Source organism: Leuresthes tenuis, unplaced genomic scaffold, assembly GCF_036924035.1.
Source record: "Leuresthes tenuis unplaced genomic scaffold, fLeuTen1.0.hap1 SCAF_14, whole genome shotgun sequence".
Taxonomy (NCBI): Eukaryota; Metazoa; Chordata; class Actinopteri; order Atheriniformes; family Atherinopsidae; genus Leuresthes; species Leuresthes tenuis.
The window spans coordinates 9,942,145-9,969,908 of NW_027325368.1; the positions used below are offsets into that span (position 1 = coordinate 9,942,145).

At 41.0% G+C, this 27,764-nt stretch overlaps 3 protein-coding genes across 4 annotated transcripts; 1 reads left to right on the plus strand and 2 right to left on the minus strand.

Moving 5' to 3' along the window:
* Window positions 1–1,068: 1,068 nt before the first annotated feature.
* Window positions 1,069–2,174, minus strand: gpr160 (G protein-coupled receptor 160). The gene has a single exon (XM_072364195.1). The coding sequence runs from the start codon at window positions 2,132–2,134 to the stop codon at window positions 1,241–1,243; it is 894 nt and encodes a 297-aa protein (XP_072220296.1). The 5' UTR covers window positions 2,135–2,174; the 3' UTR covers window positions 1,069–1,240.
* Window positions 2,175–6,230: 4,056 nt separating this feature from the next.
* Window positions 6,231–16,405, plus strand: nadkb (NAD kinase b). 2 transcript variants are annotated; one of them, XM_072363636.1, is made up of 12 exons: window positions 6,231–6,385; window positions 7,490–7,783; window positions 7,897–7,980; window positions 8,569–8,698; window positions 9,549–9,657; window positions 10,609–10,694; window positions 11,081–11,183; window positions 11,264–11,439; window positions 13,895–13,994; window positions 14,102–14,259; window positions 15,289–15,371; window positions 15,470–16,405. In XM_072363636.1, the coding sequence occupies exons 2-12, from the start codon at window positions 7,491–7,493 to the stop codon at window positions 15,627–15,629; spliced, it is 1,482 nt and encodes a 493-aa protein (XP_072219737.1). In that variant the 5' UTR covers window positions 6,231–6,385; window position 7,490; the 3' UTR covers window positions 15,630–16,405. The 2 variants fall into 2 exon arrangements, with proteins under 2 accessions (XP_072219737.1, XP_072219738.1); XM_072363637.1 differs by lacking the exon at window positions 6,231–6,385 and adding an exon at window positions 6,577–6,594.
* Window positions 16,406–16,731: 326 nt separating this feature from the next.
* sec62 (SEC62 homolog, preprotein translocation factor) lies at window positions 16,732–27,764 on the minus strand. The gene is made up of 8 exons (XM_072363228.1): window positions 27,698–27,764; window positions 24,297–24,405; window positions 23,404–23,509; window positions 21,650–21,845; window positions 21,225–21,320; window positions 21,080–21,140; window positions 20,867–20,986; window positions 16,732–19,515 (listed from the first exon to the last, which is right to left on the minus strand). The coding sequence occupies exons 1-8, from the start codon at window positions 27,731–27,733 to the stop codon at window positions 18,968–18,970; spliced, it is 1,272 nt and encodes a 423-aa protein (XP_072219329.1). The 5' UTR covers window positions 27,734–27,764; the 3' UTR covers window positions 16,732–18,967.

Below are 27,764 nucleotides of genomic sequence, written 5' to 3' on the forward strand. Positions count from 1 at the left end.
ACTTAAATGCTGCAATATTGAAGCTCCTCTTTCATCTTAACCTGAACCACATAAGCTGGAAAGTTGGTGTTTAAAGGTAGTTAACTGGAGACAGTTTAGAGGATGGTTCATGTAGTATTAAAGGAAACTTGAGCAAAATTGTTTAATCAGCCAATCAAAAATGAACATTTCCTATTGCATGACAGTAATCTGAATCTTCAATTAAATGTCTTATCCTTTAAGAAGTTTCTGACACATTTTATAGTTCAGTTATTATATAATATCGATGTGATGACCTCTAGTGTGTTTCCACGGTGACATTTTTTTTAGTTTAATGTAAAAAAAAAAGAAGACATATAATAGAGGGAATATATTTGACCTTTATTGAAAAAATACAACTTTCTTTCCAAAAAGCTTTGAGATGTTGTATAAAACACAAAAGGATCAATAAAAAAAAACTTTAAATCTATCACATCTTGAGATCAAATCCGGTCCTTTTTGGACCAGCACACAGACGGAAAAACTGCAACAGATGGAGGGAGCAAGATAAAGTTCCTCTTACCCGTTACAGGTTTAAAGTTGTAGGTTCGATTACTGTTGTGACCATGAATGTGAGCTCTATTTTAGTGCTATTTAAGTAGTTTTTGTAGGACATTCCCTTGGCTATTTATGCAGAAGTTGTTGAGATATTCTGATGTGGACCAACAAACACCATCTCCATAGAGCTTTGACTCTCTGTCTCATTCTCTTGAGTGTCAAAGTACAGCGCTGTGCTTGAGTCACCCCTCATTCCTTTATAATTGCTTCCAATGAGCAATTTCTTGTAATAGTGATGCTTTTGAGCAATGAGCTTCTTTTTCACCAATGTTGTCCTTGTAACTCATAATTTTATAAAAAGAATATCAATATAAAATAATATCCAAGCAAAAAAAATCAAAGACTCGTGGTTGCATCGATGAAAAATAATAACAGTTTGAAAGACATAAAATAGTATTTGTGCACCAACCTGGTGATTCACAAAGAACTATTTGCCAAAAACTTGGCATATCTCGTCATGGGTGTGTCCAAAATTTAAGGAAATGTGAACAAGTGGAAGACAAAAGAGAGACCGTGTTGATACGTTTAACTGAATCACTGCACCTACCTCCAGTTTCCTTGGCACTATATAAAGAACTGAGAGGTGGCTTTCAGGTCTTCCTGGTCGGTTAAACTTTCTCTAACTTGTGTTGTGTCCTCTAGAGCCAGGCTAAAATTAACTCCACTAAAATTTCCACTCGCAAAAGCTGTCTGGAGGAACTGCTGCCAAGCCCTGCGATATCTGCGAGGCTGGACAGACTGCACATAAAACAAGTGCTACCAGAAGGCTGTTAAAGAAACAGAGCCAGGCGACGCTCAGGTCCAGGTATGAGGGTATTCCCACAGGCAGGAGGAGGAGCACAGCCAGAAGAACCAGGAAGGGGCTCCAGGTGAGGACAAATTTATGAAGAGCTTGTAAAACAAAACTTCTCCTGGAATGAGTCTGATTTTGGTCCACAGTTTGGATTGTTAGTGGACTGTTTGGGGATATTAATCGGATCCACAAACTAAGCGTTATAAGGCGCCCAGCATGTAGTGCAGTGCAGCTCAGAGTGAGGAGGAGCAGCAGGGTAATATGTAGGGTCTGAGAGGAGGGGAAGACCCAGCACCTGTCCATGTGGTGGTGGGAAACATCCTCCAGGACAGGTGTGAAGTCAGACAGCAGGAAGATGTAGAGAGCAGCGAGGCACCACAATAAGACAGACACAAATAAATAGACAACCCACATGGCCCTGAGAGTGTTAGCATGCAGTCTCTGAGTCACAGTGCAGAAATGATCCACAGCAGCCATGACTACAACAGGCCACTGCAACACTCTGTGGATCTGTCCAACAATTTGAACCAGCAAACATATATGGTAGCTGGTCAGCAGCTGGCCAAAGAGAACAACGTATCCATCACTGCGAGTGTGAAGGATGGTGAAAGTGAGGGTGAGGGCTGCATCAAAAACAGCCAGAGAAGCACTGAAAGTGGTCAGGAAGCTTCTACAGATGTGCTTCTTCTGGAGGAACACCAGGACCCAGTTGAGCAGGCATTTCCCTCCCAGGCTGAGCAGGATGGAGGTGATGGAGATGTACATGATGAGTGCTTTGGAGGAGATTTTCACCAGGAGCTGCGACACTGCTGCAGCTGCTGAGGCAAAACACATTTGTGACTCAAATATCAAATCATTAAAACTAAACTGGAAATGTCAAGTTTTACTCTTTAACATTACATTAAGTAGTCCCATAATTAAATCTACAATGGCTGATTTCTGTGGCGAATATTCACACATCCAACAGATTTAGAGCGACATAATAATTCATTCTGAGTCACCACACAATCAAATTAAGTACAATCATCGCTGTCCTTTATCCTTTATCTTTTCTAACTTTGTGGTTTGGTGCTGAGCGGACAGTGTTGAGTGGAGTTTTTCAAACGCACAAGAGTGATGCAAAACAGTAGCTCTGATTGGCCCGAGTATTGCCTCCAGAGCTCTTATGTCTGTTATAGACTCCCATTCGAAAACAATTACCAATCAAATGAAATACTAAATAAATAGATTTTCCCACATTTGTCATTATGATGTCATTATAGGTCACCTGATTATGTTGTAAAATGGGGGAAACAACAACATGGCACAACACAATTTAGCTGGATGGGTTTAACATTTTTAGAATAGGGAATTTTTAAAGTTTGCAAAAGAGCAGAGCTCTAAGCTAGTACACACCTGTGCCTATTAGAGAAATGAGAGGTATGCAAAATGTCAGAGTTGAGCTTTTTATCTTGGGAAAACTGCCTGCCTGTCATCCTAAAGCCTACCAGCGCATAGTCATTTGATATGCTGCTACATAAAGTTTGTATACTGACCGGTTGAGAGTTAGCTTGAGCAAGGAGGAGCTGACAGCAACAGATTTCATCACAAAAAACTGCAGGCCTTAAATGATAAAGAATTGAAACGCACGAGTGACAAGCACAGCTGCACTGGACAATCTTCATTATTTTAACAGCTTCACTCCGTCATAAAACAGACCCTTGTCTTCTCTCATTTCTGTATTTTCCATGGCTGAGCCAAGCTTAAGGACCAAAAACAGAAAACCAACAAAACCACTGCTCACACTGTTCAACAGATTTCTGAGAATGCGCTGAAGTGGCAGCACAATATTGTGACATGTTGACATGCATGTGCAAACATCCTTTAAGGACCCTTAAAAAAACAACAACCCTGCACTATAAGGCTATTCTTTGTCCTATTTAACAATTATTTTAATTTCGACAAAGAACATATCCTTATAAATAACTGATAGAATGATTAAAACAACTGTAGTATATAATTTTTTTTTAAATTGTTGTAATAATATGGGGGCTTTCTCAGAATCAGATATTTGCTTCATGGTGGGCAATGTCAAAAGAATTCATGATAATTACAATTATGATACACAGTGTTATTGAAATATCTGCAGCCGATAGGGAAATTATAATTGAATTCATGTTTAACAACACTTGGAGACGGAGAACCACAACCAGAAAAAAGGCAACTTGTTGAGAATACAGTTGAAATAATGAAAATAAACTTGACATTTCAAGATTTAAGTGGAATCGAGGTAACCAAATCAAGCCACCTTGTTTTTACAAAATGCTGTGTGTAAATGAGCTGGTGACGTTGTGTTTCAAGACAGCTTTTAGAAGCAAAAAAAACTTTCTCTTTTAGGACATAAACACAGTGTGGGAGTGAGATTTGGTACATTAATGAGACTAAGCTAAAAAAATAAATAAATAAACAGTGTCTGAACACTTTAAGTTTATCCTTGAAAGAGCATTTCAACTTTATTCTCAGGATTTCCACTTTATTCTTCAATTGAAAAATGTAAAACAAAACAAAAACGTATCACTCACGTTTTATGATCCATATTTGGTGCCCATATCTCCTGATGAAATGTACCTGTCGAGGAAAAGTAATAATTTAGGGACACTTTGTGTGTGTTAGATCAAGATGAGCGTTTGCTTACTTCAACACGCCCCTCTGATAGTCACCGTATCAGGACCTCTGACTTCAGCTGGCCTCATCTTCCTATGGTAACCAAAGCTATAAATCAGGACAGTATAAAACTTATTGCCCTTATCATTTCTCTAGCTTTTTATTGTGTAGTAGTGGCTCTCTCACAAAATGTGGCCTGAACAAAATGCACAGAAAGAGAAAGTGTTGGGGTTTAGATGAGTAGGATCATGGCTGATATTTAAGGCCCCTTTTGGGGTGCCTAATCATGCCTGACTAATTTGTCCCAAGTTTCCATGCAGGCCCCAAATGTGTTTGCTCAGATGGGTTTATGATGGGCCTTAAATGGGCTCCGCACAGGTTAAGTACTTCTTTGTGTGTCTAAGTAAATGGCAGTGCCTGTAACTGGATTCATAAATAATTTTTGGGACTATTCTACCATTTAGGTTTATCTTCTGCAAGAAATTACTAAAACAATTTTGTCTCTTCCTGGTCGGGTTTAGACAATAACACCTGACAACTACTTGGTTGTGTAAGAAAACAATCATGATTAGGTTTAAAATGAATGATTTATGCCGGCTTGAATGACCGGCTTGGTTATATATAACTCAACATAACTTTGTCACTACCTGGTTGGCTCCAAGCAACAATAGCATCCATTGTTTAGGATCAGAAGTCAAAACTGCTTCATAAAGGTTTGAAAACAATCACTGATAGGGCTAAAAAGTACATTCTTTTTAAAATGTGACCTGTGAAATGTCCACCCCTCAAATGAAGTTGATAAGTTGAATAAAGCACATGGGCAGGTTTTAGGGAGGGGAGCAGTCACGTTTATATAAATACAGGGGTGAAATTGATTTGTATTCCAGTGTAATTCCAGTGTGATTAAGTGAAATATTGATTTACTTGCACATGTATATGTCACTCCCAAAAAAATGAAAATGTGTAATGAGGATATCAAAGAAGACAAAAAAACTTCCATGGAAAAGACTGCCGTCAGTATATACATGATAAACAGACAGTGGTATCCAAATAAAAAACAAGCATTGGCTCATAGCTGAGCCACATAGAGCATAGCTGCTAAAACATGATTTTGTAGTTCGCTAACAAGCGTTATGCATCTTGGCCCAAACTTGCCTCAACACACCGTCTCTACTGAAGTTGGCTTGTGCAGAAAATTAGGTGAAGATGTTTGATGTTTGGTGAACATCTCAATAATCTAAATCCATTATTTTTCACAGCGAGGAATAAAGTGTGATTGTGCTGTTTGGTTTTCTCAAATTCATAATCTTACACAAATGTGCATCCATACTGCAGTCCATCTCTTTTTAGCCTTTCTGTTGTTCAAAAACAGTTAAGCAGACCTGCCCTGACTAAATAGGAAGTGGAGAAGAGACTTGATATTGTCAGATTTATACTTAAACTTTATTCTCCTTTCTGTGACACTTAAAGGCAGTGGTGGAAATGACATTTATCCCAGTATAAAATATATAAATAAAACACTGATGTACATGTCACCACTTAAAAATAATGTGTTATTAAGTGCTATGAAGACATCACAGATCGAATTAAAGAAAAAAACTCACAAGATGATCAGTAATTTCTGGATAAAGTAGTGTAAAAGAGACATCTACCTCTCTTGTGTATACCTTTGAAATCTGAGGAAATTTATGAAAGTTTTCTTTCTCCATACCTGCTTTATCTTGTTCAAGACTCAAGGGCGTCTTCCTGTCAGAAATTTAATTAAAAAATAAAAAAAGTTTTGAAAAATGGAGTCTTGTTCTCAAAACGACAGAGCGTATCATTTAGAAAGATCTTTGAATGCAGTAATCTAATGTGAAAAGTAATGTGTGCCAGCCTGCCTTTTTTCTGTTTGAGGACATGTGGCTTGACAAAACAAAGCAGTCCTTTACTGAATCAGGAAGTTAAAAACCTGATTGTTGTGTCAACTTCCAGCCAACTCTGTATGCATTTCTGCTTCGTTATGCAAATCAGGGGGCAATATGGGAAATGATCATGTTACAAGTATACATGGAAATAAATGGGCTTGGGAAAATAAATAGGAGGAGAAAACGCAAAGGGGAAATGACAGGCTGACTCTAATGGTATATGGTTAAACGGTGGGTGTAGTTCTGAATTTGACCAGCAAGGGCAAACATAGCGCTGTAATTTAAGTGCAAGGAACCGCTGACTGTGACGTAAATTTGAAACGTCACTTCTCCCCCGGTCATGTACTGTTTTGTGATATTTTTTTCTTTAACGTTTGTCTTTAAATATAAGCTCAGTAGCGTCTGAACACACCTGTGCCTTCGTGAGCCAGTGTTGATATGAGCTTGTTCGCTTGTTTGTAAAAAAGTAAGACGCGATTTCGTTCACTTTCACGACGGTTCACACCGGTTAGCTAGTTAGCTATTGCTAGGTAACGCTAACGGTCATGAATGTGCGGTTTCTGAGGCTTTGGTTGACAGCCGACCGTTACTCGGTTCATTCTTCGTCTGACAGCTTGTTTGCTAGTGGGTTGTACAAACTGTTATCTCTGTCAAACTTGCACCAAGGTCACCACTGTGGGTGTAGACCTTTGTTTTATGTTTTGTACAGTTGTTTTCTAATATGGGCTGTATCCACATTATCATAATCTGTTTGATGTGTGTCTGAAATCAAACCTCAATGAGGAAAGAATATAAAAGTTTTCAACGTTAAACTATTAGTCCAACCCAAAGTTAAACTTTAGACGAATCAAGTCGATTGGTAGAAAAAAAACAATCGACAGTTGTTTAGATTATCACTTATTAGGAAGTCTTTCTGTTCTTTCTCCACTTCCTTAGGTTTCAGCCACTCTAACAACATGATTTACTGCTTATTTTTGTTTTCCAAACATCTCATAAACCAGTCGTTTAACTTATGAAACCGTAAAACAGGAGTTGAATTTTATTGTAAAAATGATCTGAAATTGCAGACCTTCCTCTGACAGCTAACAGCCAAAAAAGCTAAAGAGAGATAAATATTGACACTAGATTTTGAGCCTGTTTGTATTTATTTGCTTTTCTGATTTAAGCTTATTTTAACCTTCAATTGCTGAAGACACGTGTTGTTAAACCATGTTTGATGAATAATGCAAGAGTCATGCAATACATTTTCAGTTATTAATTGACCATTTTCTCTATCAGATGCCATGAAACTGTGAAAACAGTGCTTTCTATTTTCTAAGGTGATCTTATTGCTGTGCTTGTGTTGTTTGATTAGCAGTGTGACATTTAAAGACCCTGAACTGAAACTGATTTGAACAGCGAAAAGCATTGAAACTTCTTTTTTTAGAAGCTGGCACCAAAGCATGTGTAACATTTTAGCTTTTTGGAGTATAAATTGATAAGTCAGAGTAGAGGTCAACACATTTCCAGGCTTTTCTTGACTGGCTATTTTAACTTCAAGGATATATTTACTTATTTTTGCTTCTTTCAGAATGGAAAATTCAGAGAATAGTCCATCAGCGAGGCCCCTCGCAGTGCCTGACAGAGACATATTGAGACCTTCAGGCTCCCCTGACCAGGAGCCGGAATCAACCAGACCCTCCAAGCACAGGGAGCACCCATCCAAGTCACCAAGGAGACGGCGGGAGGGGAAGCGGTCACAGCGACAGGGTAATGGTCATGAACAGCAGCTGTGGGAGATTGAGTGGCGGAGGTTGCCAGGCCAACACGAGCACTTGGAGCCTTCTGGTTCTTCATGTGACACAGCGGAAAGCTCTCCTAAGAGGTTTGTTCTGCAGGCTGCCAGCTGGTCCGCTGTTCTACCGTTACATCTGTGCCGCGCTTGACGTGAGATGACATTGTCTTAACTCCTCTTTCTCTTCTTTTTCCTCCTTGCAGAAGAGCACACTTTTTACATGGACCATATCCAGCCACTCACTTTGGACCTAAAGCCTGCATTCTTCCCAACCCAACTTCTGTCATGTAAGCATGAGAGTGCTGAATTAGTCAAACTTTTCTTGGTAGGACATTGACACTAAAAAGTTTGTGTAACCCTGTGAGATAAGATAAAATGAGAATGGCATGATTGGCTCTTTCATGGGATGGGAAAGCTCACAAGGCAGGCTGCTTATCCTTACTGTAATCTGACTGAAAGGATTTGCTGGTACATTAACTGAATACGCTTCAGATGACATTATTCGCACAATGCCTATCATCTGCAATACAAAGAAGAACAGGGAAAAATGGTAAAGAAGTACGAGGCTTTTTTACGTGCACAACTTTGGAATTTGAACCTGATTCACTTACACTTGTTATCCTAAAGTATCATAACAGTTAATGAATGACTCAGCAGCTAGAAGAATGTGTAAACCTTTAAAATTCAGAAGTCATAGTTTCATTACGGCGCTCTCAGTACAATGTAATTTGGTAGCAGTTAGTTCAACTTTGCCTTTTGGTTATATTTTTGTGTTTGGATGTTGCTTTAGACCGGCGTTACAAGAGTTTCTACAGTACATTTAAGTGCTTGTTTATTAGTTTGTGTGTGTGATTTTCTGTATATTTGTGTTCCAGGCACATACAGGACCCTGCCAGCCAGAGGCTCACATGGAATAAACCTCCAGTCAACGTGCTTGTTATCAGGAAAATCCGAGACGAGAGCCTGGTCGAGCCTTTCAAAGAGCTCTGCAGGTTTCTAGTAGAGGTACAGGAAAAAGCTTTTGAAATGTTGTTTGATGTAACGTATATTTTGGGGAATGGCTGGGTCATTAGACAGATTTATCATGTGAAACTAAACCAAAACACTTTGAGATCTCACAGATAGTAATGATGCATCAACTCAAAGGCTGTGCAGTTTCACTTATGTAAATTTAATCTCCTTCTCTGTTCTTAAAACATGATATAAACACATTTTTAACCGCCTCAGGTTTGTGACCATATCAGTGGTCGATGTGCCCAAACCTGAAGAGAACAGTGATGGATTGTTGCTTTTAATTGCTTGTTTATTTCTCCATTGTAAGACTCTTGTTTGTCCCATAGATTATGACCATTTATGTTACTTACATGTTTATGATCTTAACTGCTATATATGTAAATCATTATTACAATCTTATCGGGTTACTGTTGCTTTTAATTCTAGTATCGAGGCAGATTCTTCTGTTTACAACTGAAGAACAGTGCGTATCTTAAAGACAGCACCTGATGGTTTTGTCCTCAGCGGTTGGTAAACTGAACCCATGGTCCTGCTGAGAAACATTTGTAGAACTGAAGAGCAGCAACTCTGAACAAAAATAACCCAGGAAATGGCTCAGACATGGAGAGAAAGCCATGGTCTGGTCTCCGGGCAGCGAAAGCATCTTTTGACCACATGTTTCTTAAGCCAGACTGTCGGAGCCGGCCAGCGAACCAGTGAACCCACATATTTGCATTCCATGCAAACACAGTCATAGTTAGCTGCACGTATTTGGCACGTGTTCAGCTTTATTTTTGAAAAGCAACCTCTTGAAATGTGTGTATTTGGGCTGTTGTCACTGAAGCGTGCATTTGTGTACCAGGAGAAGCAGATGATGGTATATGTGGAGCGCAGGGTCGCAGATGACGCTACGCTGTCCAAGGACGAAGCTTTCGGCTCCATCCGCAATCAGCTCTGCACCTTCAGAGAGGGTGAGACTCCTGCCTGTCCTACAGCAACGTATTATTTGTGCCCTAAACAGTAATAAAAGTATTAAAGCTTTTCTAAAAGACAGCTAGTAATACTCTGATTTCTGTCAGAATATCTTATTGAAACAAAAGGACCTGTGGACAGTTATACTGGTGTCAAAGTGAGGACGTTTCAGCTGTAAAGTGACTATATCAATGATGCTAATTCTGTATTTTAAACATTAGATTTAGCTGTTTATAGAATAATCAAAGGAATAGAGACTGATGTTTTAACTTTATAGGACGGATAAATATACATAAAGGAGAAAACAGGCATTAAAATTCAGAAACACTTTGAAACCATGGATATCGTCTTGCTGTCTGTGTCTGAAGTCAATGAGTCAGGATGAGGTTGATTAAGTAATTCAATTAAAGCTGAAGATGACTGAATGTGATGTGACAAATAACCATTATCTTTAATTGTGAATCAGTGTATTGTCTTGACAATATGCTCTGGTTGAGCTCCTGTTGAGTGCAGCGAATACAAAATATTTAGTTATTTAAAAGAAATGTCTGTTGATTAGGAAGAGCGCTGCACTTTCTACACATGTTCAGCTGAATAAACTAAACCCTGAAATAATCCTGTGGTGGACTTTAACTATCAGGATAAAACAGGAGGGAAGGACTGGCATTTAGCACTTACGAACACTAAAATGTCTTACTGTCCTCCTTTCAAAGAACAGTTTGAAGGATGAAGCAGAGGTTTTTTCGCTGGACATGTCTGCACCATTGTTCAGTTACTGACCATATGGCGCCTGTTTCCTCATTGTTTTTTTCGATGCTCCCCTGGGGGGCTTTTGTTGGGACACTGAATTATTTTCATCATCGTGATACTGACAAAACAGCCTTCTTTGTTTATCAGATGCACTAATGTTTGAAAGTAAGAATTTCATGTTGGGCTTTGTGTGATTTCAGGTTATGATGATATCTCTGATTGCATCGACCTTATCATCTGTCTGGGCGGCGATGGAACTTTGCTCTACGCCTCCTCTCTGTTCCAGGTATAGTTATATTTTGATTACTTAAGCTAAATATAGAGCGCTTTTCATCGACTCCTTGTATCTACTAATGAGCACTATAAAACTGAACATGGCATCTCGTTATGTATTTTCTCTACTGAACTGATCAAAATTTATTCCTCAAATCTTTTTTACCTACTTTTGGAGTTACAGTATTATAGATGTATAAATACATATGCCAAGCACTTTGTTTACATTATAGCTGCTTTTAAGAGATTTATCTACATGACCTATTTTCACAATTTGAAAAAGAAAGACTTGTAATATCTGAAATGTTTAAATACCAAAAGTGCACTAAAAGAGCCGTTTTGTATCCTGAGATGGTTGAATTCAGCATTCCATAAGCGCGTGTCTTCCCTTCCTTGCAGGGCAGCGTCCCGCCTGTTATGGCGTTCCACCTGGGCTCTCTGGGCTTTCTGACGCCTTTTAAGTTTGAATCATACAAGACTGAAGTGGCGAAAGTGTTTGAAGGTAAAGTGGAGCTTTTTTTTGTAAACTAGAACGCTCAATCGTGGTCAATTTTGTGTTTACGTGTACATTTGGGCTCTTAGGCAACGCGGCCATCACGCTGCGCAGTCGGCTGAAGGTGAAGGTGGTGAAGGACATGCTTCAGAGAACTGGACAGCAGTCGAACAGCAGAGAGCCGCAGCAGCAGCTGGAGCACAATGGACTCCTTCCTCACGGACACACCAACAGCGAGGCCGGCAAGGTTACCCTGCAGCTCCAGGTGAGCTCGCATTTGTCCCTGTGGACGAGTGCTCGGACACAAAAGCTTATTTGGTTTTGATGTTTTCTGTTTAAAAGCTTTTTCTGGTTGAAACAGCTTCATAGTATCTGGCGAAAAATATTTTTGAGAGGACGTGGGTGTTTCCTCCTGTTGTGTATGCTGCAGACTGATTGAACACCAGACCTGGAGCTGCCTGTGGATTAGTTTTTGTCTTAGGGTTATGCATGTTGTTTACACCAACAGAAAGCATCACCTTCGATAAATCATAGGTTTAACAAATTCCTGGCAAACACAGCTGCATTTAGCTCCAGGTACGGAGCAGCCTGCGTCTCCTTAGCCACAGCCACCGCATAATCCTCACCACTACTTTTTAAACTTGGCTGCAGCTTTCCGAGCCTCTGATGCTGCAGGGTTTCATTTATTTCTCACATGATTTAAAGTTGCTCTCACAGCTATAACCCGTCTGCTGTTGCCTAGCAACAAGCATATCTTTTTTCCTTCCTCTTTGGTTGCTGTTTTATTACTTTTTTGCATTTAGATTGTTTTTAAATTCTTCTTTAAATTTTTTTCACAGCAACAAAACATTTTATTTGATATTAAAACATCATGTGACACCTGAGAATTTATATCCTAAATTTCAACTGTGACTGGTTTATATTGAAATTCTTAGCATGAAAAGGTTGATCAGAAAGTTGCAATACTATAATTGTTGTTGTTATTATCACGTTTGAATGATGGTGGCAGCCATGTTGGAAAGGTATAAAGGGCTGTCAGTTGATTAATCTGCTCTTGGCTTTTTTCTCCTCCAAACTATTGTCGTAAAATTGACAATTAAAAAAAATGTACTATTGATTGACAGATTTTTTAATTTCCTTTGGGATTAATAAAGCCTCTCTCTCTCTCTAACTCTCCACTGGGTATATTTAGCTCAGCTCACATCAAGATAGAAAAAAAGACCAACACGTTTGATTTTTAAGACACATTATACAGTTCCAAAGTCAAAGAGCATCGACCAAAACAAGAGTCGTAATGATTTCAGCCGTAACTGAGTGGTCCTGTTCAGAAGTTCCACTTGTACAAAAGTTTAACAATTCTAAGGATGCTTATTGGACATATAAACTAAGTTATTTGGTCAAAGAGGATGAAACAAAGGTTCATTGTACGTGTTGAACAGGTTGAGACCTTGAGGAAACAGGTGTTTTGTTGCGTCTTTTTGTCAGATGCTCCCCTTCTCCAGCTCTGTGTGTCTCCTTTATTTTTTTCTTTAGATCAATGCAAACAACAGAGTTGCGCATCAACAAAAGAACACAGTGTCTGTATTGTTGCTTCATTTTGTGTCCCTCGGCACACACGTTTTTATTCAGTCTGATGCCCTCATCTGAGTTCCTTTGGCTCTGTGCTGGTGACAAAGGAGTCATGTGACCACAGTTTGACGTTGGTGTCATTAGGTTGATGGAGGCCGACTGTCTGTGTGTGTGCTGTTTCCTTTTAATCCCAGATGTGCTTGTGCGTGCTTACATGCATATGGGTCAGAGAAGGAACATCAGCCTGGTTTCCATGGTGACAGTCATAATAAAGCTCTGGGCGCAGATACAGAAGGGAATGTCGGATGTTGTGAAGTTCTGTTGAGTCAGTTGCTATGGAGATATTGGCGTCAATGGTGGAATCAATGGTTATTTAATTATTCTTGATGCTCTCAGTCTGAAATGCTGTGTTAACTAAACAATACGCCTCACTGCTGGAACACACACACACACACACACACATACACACACACACATCTGTCTTCACTTTCAGTGCGACTCGTTCCTCTTTCGACTTGAGTTTTCTTTTTTCTCTCACCAATAAAAGCTAGTGACGGATTGTTCTGGTCTCTGAACCTCACATTACATCACGCTTGGTGTGTCCAGCAGGATGTTTGCGTTGTGCTCGGCTGACGTCAGAACATCTGCCAGACATCGCAGCACTGCTGTATCTTATGTGGCTCAAGTGTGGAACATGATTTGTATGCTGGCGGTCTGCTTGTAGATTCCTTAAGGGAAGTTGGACTATAATTCAGCGTGACTCTGAGTCAGCTGCAGGACCATTTGTTGTTTTTATTTAGAGCGCTGATTAGATTTAACGTCTGCAGGAGAGAATTACATTCTGCAGACTCCAGAGAGCTTAATATACATCATAATCTAGTTATTTACTTTGCTTGATGGCTGCACAGTTATTCCAAGTCAAACTCATTATTCTTTTTTATTCTAAATCATCCAACCAGATGCTTTTGTTTTTAAGTGGATACATTTATGTATATGTATATATACACACTATACTGTACATGAACACATGAGAATATTTCTGCCATCTGGTCTATAGATGGCACTACAGTAACATTTCTAACTTATATAGTCCTGAGTCTTTGTATTTTTCTGTGTGCCTCTGATTAAAGCTGCGCTCTCTGTGTGTGTAGGTGTTGAATGAGGTGGTGGTAGATCGAGGCCCGTCCTCCTACCTGTCCAATGTGGACTTGTACCTTGATGGACGTCTCATCACCTCAGTGCAGGGAGACGGTATGTGGACTGGCCTCTATGATGTGAAATTGCGCTTGTTCCACCCACCTTTTTCTGCTCCCAGATCAGAAATTGAATATCCTTCATCTTGTCTTTCTGTCCACCAGGTGTGATCGTGTCCACCCCCACAGGGAGCACAGCGTATGCAGCCGCAGCAGGAGCCTCGATGATCCACCCTAACGTCCCCGCCATCATGGTCACGCCCATCTGTCCACACTCGCTCTCCTTCAGGCCTATCGTTGTCCCTGCTGGGGTGGAACTCATGGTAAGTCTGGGGAAAGAAACAAACATAAAGTATATTCAAACAGTGTTCAGTGTGGTTTTGTTCCTCTGATTTGGTCACAACCTCAACCTCAAATAGATAAAAGAAGAACAGCAGGTACATCATTTTCAACATCATGCATGTATGAGCCGTGTTCAGATAAGTCTGAATGAACCTAACCTTGTAACAACTTGGCAAACAGATCTGAGTTAATTTTAACAACAGCTTAGCTGTAAAATCACAAAGCAAACTGTAGACATCGAGGATTTTAGTCACTTTGCAACTGTGGACAAAGTTACCCACAAACTAAGCACACAAGGCACATAACAATCCCTGACTGTGTGTACAAGTACAGCAATATTTGGACTATTGAACCTCATCTAAAGAATACAGATTATGATGTTTACATGAGTTGCAGAAACGATATTCCAGTCATGTTCCTATTTGCTGAAAATTGATGCGTGCCCACGTTACGTCACTTTATGCGATGGCAATATATGCACCCAGATAACAGAACTCTGCAGGTGTTGCCAGATATTTTGATGTAAACAGGCAGTCGTGTTCTTGGAAAAACAAGGCTATTGTAGCTTATAATCGACAGACATGGCAACTCTGGATCCAGCTGCGAGTGTAGCAAGATGCCAGTGAAACCCTGTAGGATGTAATATTGTGCTCAAAGTGTGTTCAGGTTTACATAATTCAAGTGAGATCGGCTCTCTAACTCTAACTCCACGTAGCTTAATCTGATTGTTTCTGACTCACGCTATGACCTTGTTAGAGTTAAGGGAATTGGAGAATGCTGTTACCTGGCAGCGTCTTAGTCAGAGGAACATCTTTTCTGGGTTAATGTCAAAGTGCTGCTGTGCACGCCACTGTTGAGCATATCCTGCTAATGGTGTCGGGGAACGTCGGGAGGAGAGGACGCCATCAGTGACAGCAGCTACTTTGTTAACCCCAGCTGCCTGCGCTTAATGTTGTTCTACCTTCATCAACTTTGAAACAAGCAGTCTGACTTCATCTTGTCTGAAACAGATCACCCTCTCTCCTGATGCACGAAACACAGCCTGGGTGTCGTTTGACGGCCGGAGAAGGCAGGAGATCCAGCACGGAGACTGGTGAAGTTCACAAACTGTCCTTGGCTGTTTCAGTTTCATCATTAGATTCTCGTTTCCTCGTAGTCTGATTAAATGTCCGTCTGCTTTTCTCCTCGCAGCATTAAGATCACTACATCTTGTTACCCTGTGCCGTCTATCTGTTGTCACGACCTGGTTTATGACTGGTTTGAAAGTTTGGCTGAGTGCTTGCACTGGAACGTACGGAAGAGGCAGGCCCGACTCGCAGACATCTCAGACTCATCGGACACCGAAAACTGAGGTTCCCGGGTGTGTTTTCTGCCAAACAACTGACATTCTCCACAGCTCCCGAGTGGTTTAGGCATGTTCCGAGACGACTTCAGGATTTACAACCACATTAGTATTAGACTGATCCTATGAAAGAATGTACAGTGATCCAACCATTAATACAGTATTTCACAGTCATCATCATCATCTCATTACATTCCAGTGCATACGCATTGCTCTTCTTATCGATAGCTTCTGGCAAGAATGCACTTTTCTCACTTTGAAATGAAAGAAACTTTTCATTAATATCCTGTAAACTGCTTCCCCTTTACCAATTATCCATCAGCGTGTTGAGCTCGGTCAAATTATTGGCAGAAAATATGCTCATAAAGCTGAGTTTGAGCAGACTGACCCTGTTTCATCTCATCCCAAACAAATGTAAATTTGTACATATGAGATTCTAGGATAAATTTATTTAATGTGATATTTATGTGATGTTTATATATTTTTAAGACTTCAGCTTGGAATAATTGTAACAATGATTTACTCAAAACTTAATTCCTTGTAGCTGAGTCAGAGCTGTACAGCGGTGAACAGTTGCGTTTTCTGCTGTATAAGCCGACTAATCCAGAACAAGTTTGTTTGTTCTGTAGCTTCTGTTGCCTTCGAGAGTTAATTTCGGACTGCATGTAGCAGAACTGAGGCAGACAATCCTAAACCAACCATGTCAATTTCATGACCGATAGATAAATTGTCAAAGGACGTTGGCAGAAGGCAGTACGGGGATAATAAAGCTTAAAAATGGCCCATTTCTTTTTGTTAAGTCTTATGTTTGTGTCGGTGCCAGAAGGGTGTTCTCAAACTATTTAGAATATAATGATACAACGAAATATGACCCAATAAAAAAAGATTAACTTAAAGTTTGTAACCATGAATTCTATAAAGGAAATTGAATAAAGTTTATATGGGTTTATTTAATATCAACACTAAGAGAAACAACTCGTAGTTGTTGTTGTAGCTTTTAGTCAGCAGTTCAGTGTTAATATTTGATATTTTAGTAGTTCTGTGCTTGAGAACTGAAACATTTTCACTTTATGACAGGGAAAGAAAAAAAAAAATCTGAAAAAGACATGGGTGCTTTCTATGTTTTTATTGCAATGATAACATACAGATATATTCCAGACATTTTATTAAATTACACTCCAATATTGCAGGAGACAATCTCGAATGATATCAATCCAAATGTGGACAGCTATGTGATCAAAAGACACCGTTCTTGACCAGAGATAAAACATTGAAGTTTTAACATTTTCACTTTTATTTCCCCCAGAAATGTGTAATGAGAAGCAGCAGCAGAGAGCGTAATAATACTACAATACACAAAGAGACTGATGCTGTGCAACAATTAACAACAACTGGGAAAATAAGTCTTTTTTTTGTGAAACTGTCATGCCAAATATTCCAGATGCAACTCAAGAAACAAGAGGTGCACGTTGCGTGTTTGGGGGAAGAAAAACCATAAAACTGAAAAACAAAACGAGACAAGACAACACGTCGACATGTGAGAGCTTCACACCTCGGTGGGATCAAAACATAAAAAGAAACGAGTGACTTCACACAGTCTGGACAAGTTCTGTTTGAGAGCGAAACAAGAACAAAAGGCCGAAAGCAGCATGGAATATACTGAAATATTGTTTCAGCAGGTTGGCGTCGCCGCCGGTTTCATAACCTTCGGGTTGATGACTGACCAGTTGGAGAAAGAAATGCAGACGTGGCAGCACACCGCCAACCAGATATCACACACACGCTCTGCAATAAAGTGACTCATGTAAAAATCCTGACATCGAATAGATTTCCTGCTGTTTCTAGTTCCAGATGTTACCTTTACATAAGTAAACGGAAGTAAAAGCAACAACAGACACTCAAACCCAGAAGAAGAGAAGGAACAGAGGTCCGTTTCATAGTTTCTTAGACTTTGAGAGTTGTATGCATATATCTGATATATCAATAGAATTCATATATAAATGATACATTTATATGTTTTATACTTAAATATAATCCCCGCTATGACCTAAAAAAAAAAAAAAAAGAGCATCGAAGACATTTCTGGCCAGAAATCAATGTGAAGGAACAGCTTGTACCTCTGGAACTGGACCACGGCGGCCAGCTTCCACCGGTCAGTGGAGCTGGAGTCGCCCACATTTTTTGCGAGGCTTGTGTCAGACTGAGCAGGACGTGCTTGGACCAGTCTAGCGTGAACGCGCTTTAACAGTTTTTGCCAAGACCAAACATCTTCGCTTGTCTGCACATGAACGACCTCCGCGCTGTGCTTTTTTTCCCCCTCCTTTTTTCTTGTGAAAGAATGGAGAAGTTTGACATTACAGTTACAAAAATAACCAAATTACCAAAACGTCCCTTCCCCCTCGCTCTCCAGATTAAAGCATGCATTACATTATTATCTGTTGTGTTTGGCACTAGAGTTTGCTTTACTTTGTATCTGCTTCTGTTTGCAAAGGATTCAGTCAACTTTATGTCTTCTAATTTCAGTTGTTCAGCAGTCTTAAAGAAAAAGGAAAGGAAATTACGTACGCCAGCTGTGTCCCAGTTGCTCACTTTTACTCTTAAAGTTAGTATTTCACACTGAGTGGAGGATTGCACGATGATCATTAGCTGTAAAAAACAACAAAATGGCTAGTACCTCAAAAAGCCAAACACTATCTGCTTCAACAGGGTTGATTTCATTTTTGCTTTCATTGAGTAAACTACAGGATTTGGTCCATCCGGCTAAGTTCAGGTTTCAAAGCGGACCCGCTGGTCATTCTGCTTAAAGTGCTGCCTGAGAAAGCTATCAGACTCGCTGGCGTTTTACAGGATGTGAAGCTTAATCCACATCTACTGTGATTACAGCTTTAAGGACAACAATAAAAAAAATAGGAACATGGACACCTCTTCTCCTGCAGGCCTCACGTGAAACATCCAAATTTATGGGGCCGGATATAAATAAAACACGTTGAGTTGAACCGACAGAAAAAAACTATTTCATGACACGAGGGACCAAACAACCATCAGAGTTGCTGATTTGGTCTGATGGGTTCCTCAGGCGAACATGTGCGACAGCAGTTTAGAGCATAAATAACATTTGGGTTGGAGGAATCGCATCCACCATAAGGCTTCTTTTTTTAAAAAAATTTCCCATTGTCGTAGCCGTTAACCTTTCAGTGTTGTGTCTATCCCGGTACAGTTTAGTGGAAGATCTCAACAACATGAGATGGAGCTTCTCTGCGGCCACAGAGAGGCCGGACTAGCAGGTCCTGGGATCACAGCAGGGAGGGAGGGACAAAGAAGAAGAGAGAGATGGGACTGGAAGAAGTTTATGTTTCAGCAGTCTGGGGTTTAGTTTCACTCCCACCCTCTTCTTTCCTCTTTTGAGTCTCCTCATCTTCCTCATCTTCTTCCTCCTCCTCCTCTTCCTCCTCCGTGTGCTGCTCCAGCTCCTCCCTGGTGATCATCTCAAAGTCGTTTCCGTTGCTGTGCTGCGAGCCCTCGTCCTCTCGGCGGTCGCTGTCTGTGTCCGATTGGCGTTCCTCTGTCCCCTCTCCCTCCGCTTCTTTGCTCTCCCCTCGGCCCACTTCTTTATTCTCCTCCTCTTCATCCTCTTCCTCATCGTCGGCATCCTTCTTCTCGCTGTCCGACTTGTCGTCGCTGTCTGATTTCTGAGCTTTGGCGGAGGCGCTGCTGTCCTTGTCGTCGGTCTTCTCCGAGCCCTTCTTGTCGCCGGATCGAGGTCCTTTGTATTCGTGAGTGTAGAGCGGCCTGAACGAGTCGATGAAACCGACGTCTGCCGTCAGGTTGGGGAGGAACCAGAAGTGATGGCGCCCACCAGTTACCAGCCAGATGATCAGGAAGAGGATGCAGCGAGCTGAAGAGAGGAAACAACCGGTGAGACAGATGTTTTGACCCAAACAGACATCTGAACATGATGATAAAACCTGCAAAGAGCTGACATATTATGGAAAAATATCCCTTTTTTTCTGTGCTTATTAGATTAGGGTCTCTGAGGTTGTTATAAACTCAAAAACTGACTCAAGTCGTCCAGACTTGCAGATTTACTTAACTTGTATCACTTTTTAAGTTATCTAGCCTCTTCTCATGCTGCCTGGTTTCAACAGAATCATTAGTTAATATTAGTTCGATAGTTCCCTTAACATAATAAATAAATGAACTAATAATGCTCTACCGGTACCTTGTTTAATATTTTACACCCTGATAAGGAGTACAGAGTACTGTAGATCTCCAAAAAGGCAGAGGAGGAAAGGGTTGGAGAGGAGTACAGTGGATCATTTCATTTTAAAATGATCCACTTGAAAAGAGGTGTAAGTTGATGAAAGTAGAAGAGTTGCTCCCTTTGTATCATTTTAACCACAGCGTCTTAGAGACGTTTCATTAAGGCCATAGAAAATTGTTTCAGCTTGAAAAAAAGGACGTCTCCTTAAATTTACCTTATTGAATTTGCTTCGTATTACAAACAGCTTATTCTCATATTGTAGCTGCATTATAACTATAATACTAGTCTATTATTTACCATTTGATTGTCTTCTTTAACGTTCTATTTATTTTCCTTTTTCATTATGTTTTAAGATGTTTTTTCCCTTAATGTGAAGTACTGTGAACTGTAATGTGAACTTAATTAGGTTAAACTGTGGTCTGCTGCTGTAATGCAATGCCTGGCCAAAAACAAAACAAAACACACAAAAAAAGGTCACACACAATTTTGTCTAGTCAGACCACTTTTTGGACCTTTTTAGCCACAAAACGTACTGCTGAATCTAGACAACCTGACCCACTGAGGCAACCCCAGATGAGAACACTGCTACAGCAGACTCGAGGCATGACGGGTGCAGCGCTTCCTACCCTGATACTCCCGCCACTCTGGATGAGAGTGAATCTGGACACATCACACCACATGTCCCGTTTGCTTGATGCAGACTCAATAATTTGACTCTTAAAATTGAGTAATATTTTTTCCCAGGATCCTAGGAGATGCTTCTCACTACATCATTTAGGGTTAAATAGCTTGTTACTGCAGTACTTTTTTTAAAAGGGAGGCTCTTGGCCAGCTGCTTAGTTTAATCCTGGTTTTATGTTGCAGAATCCATCTAGTTTGATTTGTACAGATCTCCATCTCTTTACTATTCAACATTGGTCTTCCATGTCCCAAAAAATACTTTTAAAAGTCAGTGGCTGCTTCTTCCTTCTGTACGTGTACTTACCGACAGCTAAGAGCAGGATACTGGCCACAAAGCAGCCGGCTGCAACGCTTATATAGTACACTCCAACACGCATCTCTGCTGGCCACAGTGGGAACAGTGTGGCTGCTATCACTGCAATAACTGACACATAAAAAGAAGAAACAACATGAGATGACCCTCCATTAGGCTTTGTTGTTCAGCAGACTGCCATTCAAGGTTTATAGTCTCACTCACCGAGGATCAGGCCCATAGCGAACGTCTTAAAATGGACAGGATCATAAATCCACACATACACCTGCAGACGAGAGATGAAAAAAGGTTTAACAATCACAAACACCTGGTTTTTTCTTTCCGTTTTTCCTCATTGATAGTTTCTCACCTCGTTTCCATCCAAGAACAGCTGATCCTCATGAGGCTCCAGTTTAAATTTCTTCTTCACCTCTTTCTTCTTCTTGGGGGTTCCAGGACTATCATCCTGTTAAATTACCAGATAAAATCATTTTGAAAATGTTACACAGGAGTGTCATTGTGATAAGACAGATACCACGGATGCACCTTTACGAGCAATTTTTAACTTGTTGGTATAATGTGTTTAGTCACCTTGATGCAGTGTTTCAGGTGGTTATACTGATAACTTTTCTACATGACCATGCTTCCTCTTTCTCTGACTAATATCAGTGTAAACGTGATATTGAACTCCTGTTCAGGACTTTTACAGATCTGCACTTTAAGAGTGCGGTCTAAATCTCTTCATTATGTTGCAATAAATTCAGGTATAAATAAAGGTTCTGTTGATTCACATACGCTTTTCTCTTTCTTGGTTTCGGCAACTTCAGACTCTTTCTTTTTCTCTTTTTCCTTCTCCTTCTTCCCTTTTTTCTCCTCCTCTTTGCTGCTGTCACTCTTGATTTTCTTCTCTTCTTTCTCTTTCTTTGCATCTTTCTCAGGTTTTTTCTTCATTACCTTGAGAGCCCGGTGGAAGAACTGCTTCTTCAGGAGTCTGCAAAGAACCAAAAACAACATCAGATCACCATGTTCTGTGAATGATTTGCTGCTGTAATGTGCCCCGGCTCGGACGCAACGCTGTAATGTGCCCCGGCTCGGACGCAACGCTGTAATGTGCTCCGGCTCGGACGCAACGCTGTAATGTGCCCCGGCTCGGACGCAACGCTGTAATGTGCCCCGGCTCGGACGCAACGCTGTAATGTGCCCCGGCTCGGACGCAACGCTGTAATGTGCTCCGGCTCGGACGCAACGCTGTAATGCGCCCCGGCTCGGACGCAACGCTGTAATGCGCCCCGGCTCGGACGCAACGCTGTAATGCGCCCCGGCTCGGACGCAACGCTGTAATGCGCCCCGGCTCGGACGCAACGCTGTAATGCGCCCCGGCTCGGACGCAACGCTGTAATGTGCACCGGCTCGGACGCATAGATGTAATGTGCTCCGGCTCGGACGCAACGCTGTAATGTGCCCCGGCTCGGACGCAACGCTGTAATGTGCACCGGCTCGGACGCAACGCTGTAATGTGCTCCGGCTCGGACGCAACGCTGTAATGTGCTCCGGCTCGGACGCATAGATGTAATGTGCTCCGGCTCGGACGCAACGCTGTTATGTGCTCCGGCTCGGACGCAACGCTGTAATGTGCTCCGGCTCGGACGCAACGCTGTAATGTGCACCGGCTCGGACGCAACGCTGTAATGTGCTCCGGCTCGGACGCAACGCTGTTATGTGCTCCGGCTCGGACGCAACGATGTAATGTGCTCCGGCTCGGACGCAACGCTGTAATGTGCTCCGGCTCGGAAGCAACGCTGTAATGTGCTCCGGCTCGGACGCAACGCTGTAATGTGCTCCGGCTCGGAAGCAACGCTGTAATGTGCTCCGGCTCGGACGCAACGCTGTAATGTGCTCCGGCTCGGACGCAACGCTGTAATGTGCTCCGGCTCGGACGCAACGCTGTAATGTGCTCCGGCTCGGAAGCAACGATGTAATGTGCCCCGGCTCGGACGCAACGCTGTAATGTGCTCCGGCTCGGACGCAACGCTGTAATGTGCTCCGGCTCGGACGCAACGCTGTAATGTGCTCCGGCTCGGACGCAACGCTGTAATGTGCTCCGGCTTGGACGCATAGATGTAATGTGCTCAAAAACAAAAACAAGGCACGTGTAAATCTGTCCTTCCGGTTTGAAAACTGCTTTTGCTTTTTTAATCCATGCATGTATGTGCCCATCAAGCACGTAGCTTTGCATTCTTTTCTGAAGGATATTTAGACTGAGTGGAAACAATTTTGTGAGAAATCTCTTTCTTCTGAGATCAAAGAAAGGTGTTGGAGTGAACAAACACTGTAGCAACAGCAGGAGGCAAATCTCTCCTCTGACTCATCAGTGATCTGCAGTGTTTTCACAGCATCGTTATGCATCAGCTCCGCTGGCTTGGAACCTCGACTGAGACTACAAAACATCTAAAATGGCGAATGGAACTGATTCTCTCCACCCCAGCTGTATTGCCAATATAAGTGCTCAGATACTTGTTTCGGAGCGAAGCAAAGCTTATATGAGAGACCTGTTGCAGTAATCCACCACAGAGTCCCGGGTGGTGAACAGGGCCTCCTCTCCCTTCTTAGCTTTGGCCCACTTGGAGTCCAGCAGACAGTCCACAGCCTTGGAGGCTAAATGAAGAAACACAGAAAAACAATCTGGTCTTCTATCAGAATTTCCTGTACTCAGCAGTCTGTCAGTGAATGTTCATTCATTCTATTAACTCATTCATTTGAAAACAAATCAAATAATAGGAGATTTTAAACATTACAAGTTCACACTTTAAGCTGTACGTCTTAAAAATTATGTTAGACATGGGGAGCAAATTTGTCACATTTTTGTTGATGATTTAAGAAAATAAATCTTATTTAAAAAGATATATTAAATCAATTATCTGGGCATGAAACAAAGAGATATTTTCTGCTGCTGTGGAGGTATGTGATCACTGCCAGCAGTTATTATGTGGGCAAGATAACAAAAAAAAAACCTACAAGTCGGAGAAAAACTGAAGAAAGATTATTGTAAAACGTGAAGTTTTGGTGCAGATCTGGATATGTACACGACTGAGCATACTGTGGCCCAAAGCAAACTTGGAAAGGTCATATGACGATGATGATGATGAAGAACAGCAGGCCTCAGGAGTCGCACTCTGCTCCACCTATATTTACTGAGTAAACAGCACTTCCCATAACTGACAAATGGGTTCCACTGTGCCCCAAAACAAGACGTGGAAACGCAATGTAGCAAGAAAAGGTCAAAAACCAGTGACAAAACACCAAACACAGCATGGTGTTGAGCTGGAACTAAATTAAATGCAGCTGCTCAGTAATAACAACGTTGGTGCGTTCGACAACAAACAGAGGGCCCTGAGTCATGCTCCACCCAATGATGCAGCTGCGTGTTCAGCTAAGCACAAACCAATGAAGTAGTCCACCCGGTGGCCCATCATGTTTGTTGACTTGGTGGGGCAGTTAAAACGGAGGTACTTCGCCACCGCCTTCTCCTCCTTGGTGGGCTCGCTCACCTCCTGCGGACCAAACACATCCACAGTAACAAAGTCAGTCACACGCAGTCAAGCCATCTGCTAAAATGATGCCCTCATGTTTTCATGCACTGAACTACTGCTGGCATTAAATGGCAAAGCCTCCAGCTTCTTCTTGGGACGGATATAATGGCCTTTATGACAGCCAATCACATCAAACTAGACGCTTGTAACCAACCAATTACCCCTCAGTCTCCTAAATCCAGAATCTAATCTGTATTTTAACTCGATTAAGTCAAAGATTTTATAACGATGGAGGGTGAAATGTGGCGCTGGCAGCTCACTGATACATCCATCACTGTATTATAAGCAACACGTACGTATTTTGAGGTTCAAAATGTTTCACTAGCACAGCATCTACTCTGTGTTATATGGTGTATTTACTAAATATTCTGAGTATTAAATATATTTCAAATTTGCTTTAGGATTGGAAAGAAGTTGAAATAACTACTTTAGTAAATGGAAGGATGAACAGAGCTAGAGCCTCTTGTGTCACAGTACAATATTTGTTTTAGACGGGTACCAACATGTGACCGAGAGGCAAGTTACACATCTTTACTGTTGCATCTTTCTCTGTGATAAAAATGCAACGGCTGTCGAGCAGCTCAGACAGAGTCAAAGTCAGCATTTAGTATCCATCACCTTCATATCAGAGTTAAACTTGTAGCTTACTTTAGTTGTTTATATGCCACAGTAAGTGATGCTCCAATTCAAACTACATAAAAACCATTCATCTGTGTGAAATTGTTCAAACCGAGGCATTTTGTGCTAACTTCAACTGTTTTTTGTTTGTTTTTTTAAGTAAAAAGGGTCCGTTAAGTCCTATGGCTCATCTAAACCTGGTTTATGAACTGTTAGGGCCATCAGATCTTTTCACTCACTCTCCCCTCTTACGACATCTGCACTCCGAAACACCTAAATAAAAGCTTTTGGTACCCAGCTAATGCTAGCTACCTGAAAAGAGGGCATCGACCCAGTGAGAAATGCTATGTTTCATTGAGTCCAATGTCCAGTGACATTGTTTTAATGAAGAGTAAACCTTTCAAATCTACACTAAGTTAAAAAGTTTGTAAAAGTTTAAAAAGCTGTGCCAGATAAAAAAAAACAAACAAAAAAACACCCTAAGCTAAAAATTAACCAAAAAAAAAGGTCAATTTTGGCACAATTAAGATTTTTTGCTATAAGCAGTACATGTCAACATGCGAGTGTTGCACAGAGGGAAGTCCATTGAGCAACCAAGCAAAGTTGTGTTTAAAAAAGGAGACATAATAATGGCATGTACGCACAACTCCACTCAACATGTAGTAGCAGTCAAATGCATGATTAGGAGGTATCTCAGCCCAGAAACCTACTCTTTCTTTAACAAGGTGAGAAAGGACATTCTGTAGGTTGTGTACTGAAATGTGTTTCTAATATCAACGCTTACTGATATCAGGTAAGATTCACCAAAGATCCTCTAAATTGGACGGCATGTTTACACGACACTAGAAAACAAAACTACTAAGTCAGATCAAACTCACTCTTTTGTCAAATCACTCAACAAAAGTCCCGACCAACTCCATCGCATTTAAAAAAAATAGAAAACATTGTCAGCTAAACGACATTTTAACTTTTGTTGCATTTTAGAAAACCTTATTAATAACCACCAATGAGGTGAACATGATAGCAAAGAGTTAAATCTGTTTTTAAATCTGAAAAATGTCAACCACAAGTTTTTAGTCACCTACAATGTAGGAAAACTGTGGTCAACAAAGTCACACCCAAACTGTATTTTTGTACCAATACTGACATTTTTTGTGTACTTTGCTTTGTCATCTTTCCAAAGGTACCAAAAGTGCTCCATCAATTGTTTCCGACTCTACATGTTTTGATCAGCGGCCTCTTTGAGGCCAATGAGGAGAAAGAAAAAAAAAGAGACAAGAATGGACTTGGTTTTATATTTTCAAAAACAAAACACTTAATTTGTACTTCAGACCATTCATATCCAGGTGTTTTCATATACTTATGAGTAAAGCATGTCAACAAGACACTTTGTATTGTTGCACTTTGAATTGCCTTGTGTACGAATTGAGCTCTACAAATAAACTTGCCTTGCCTTTGTGAGGGGAAGAGTTAAAATTACTCAAGATAATGAAGGCTCGTTATTGTTGATGGTTAAAAAGCTTCATGGCACATTAACAAGCCTCATCCTACTTCACTCTAACCTGGTGTATTGTGCACACGTAGCTTTTCTCTCCAGCTCTTATGCTATTTTTTTCACAAGAGGAAAGCTGTGTTTTTAAAGCTCGAAGCTGCACCAACATTTTATTGAAGACAGTTACAGTTTAAAGCCGTGTCTGTAGGAGATAGAAACTTGTTTCACTTGTCGACTACCAATTATAAGACAGTTATAAATTCAGTTCCTCTGTCCAAATTAGTAAACATACATGTACAATCTGATCAGCATCCCTAAAACAAATATTGCGATCTGAGCATTCTCTCGACACAGGTGTTGATTTGTAGATCCAACAACTGGCCGCTTAAATGAGAGCCTGTTGTCGTTTTCAGTCATTTCCTGAGAGCTTGTTTGTGAGCTCTCACCAGTGTCCTGGTGTACTGCTTCAAAACACCGGTCACAAAAGCCTGTTGTTCTCAAATCTAGAATTCAAAGAACTAAAAGTAAATGTAACAATGCACTGTGATGTGGGAGGAGATGTAGGAGTAAAACGAAGCTGTAACCAGTTTCTGAACAGTTTAATTGACTTTTTATGTAAGTTTTCGTCAGCAAGGCCCTCCTGGATTCACGTCACTATTAGGCTAACTGCATGGTGAGTTATACGAATGCATTATGTTGACTTACTAATTAAATTCCCACAGATCTCCTCGTGTTATATAAACACGCCTGGTTAAAGCTGACGCAGCTTAGCCAGCAAACATTTACAGTCAGCCCAATCTTATAATGAACATACAAAAAAAATGGCTGCACCTACACCTCGGTAAAGAATGTAAAAACACCGTTACACTGTGTAAACCAACGTGTGAGTGCTACAGGCAATTAAGAGAGCAACGAAACTCAGAAACATCTAAATAAAATAAAAACATTCGCTTTTGGTACCCTGCTAACGCTAGCTACCGTTAGCTATCATCTGTCTTCAACTGCCGCTCGTTGAGAAATCCTCGTGCAAATGCTGACGTTGCCATAAATCCGACAGAAGGGAGCAAACATTGCGGTCGATTTTTAACAAGCTTTTCGTGAACCTGAAGGGGCAGACTTTTGGCTAAAAAGAAGTGATGTTACCTGGATCCGCTTCTTGTGCCTCCTGCGCTCCGCCATGATCCTCCAACTCAGCTTCTCAGTGCGTGAG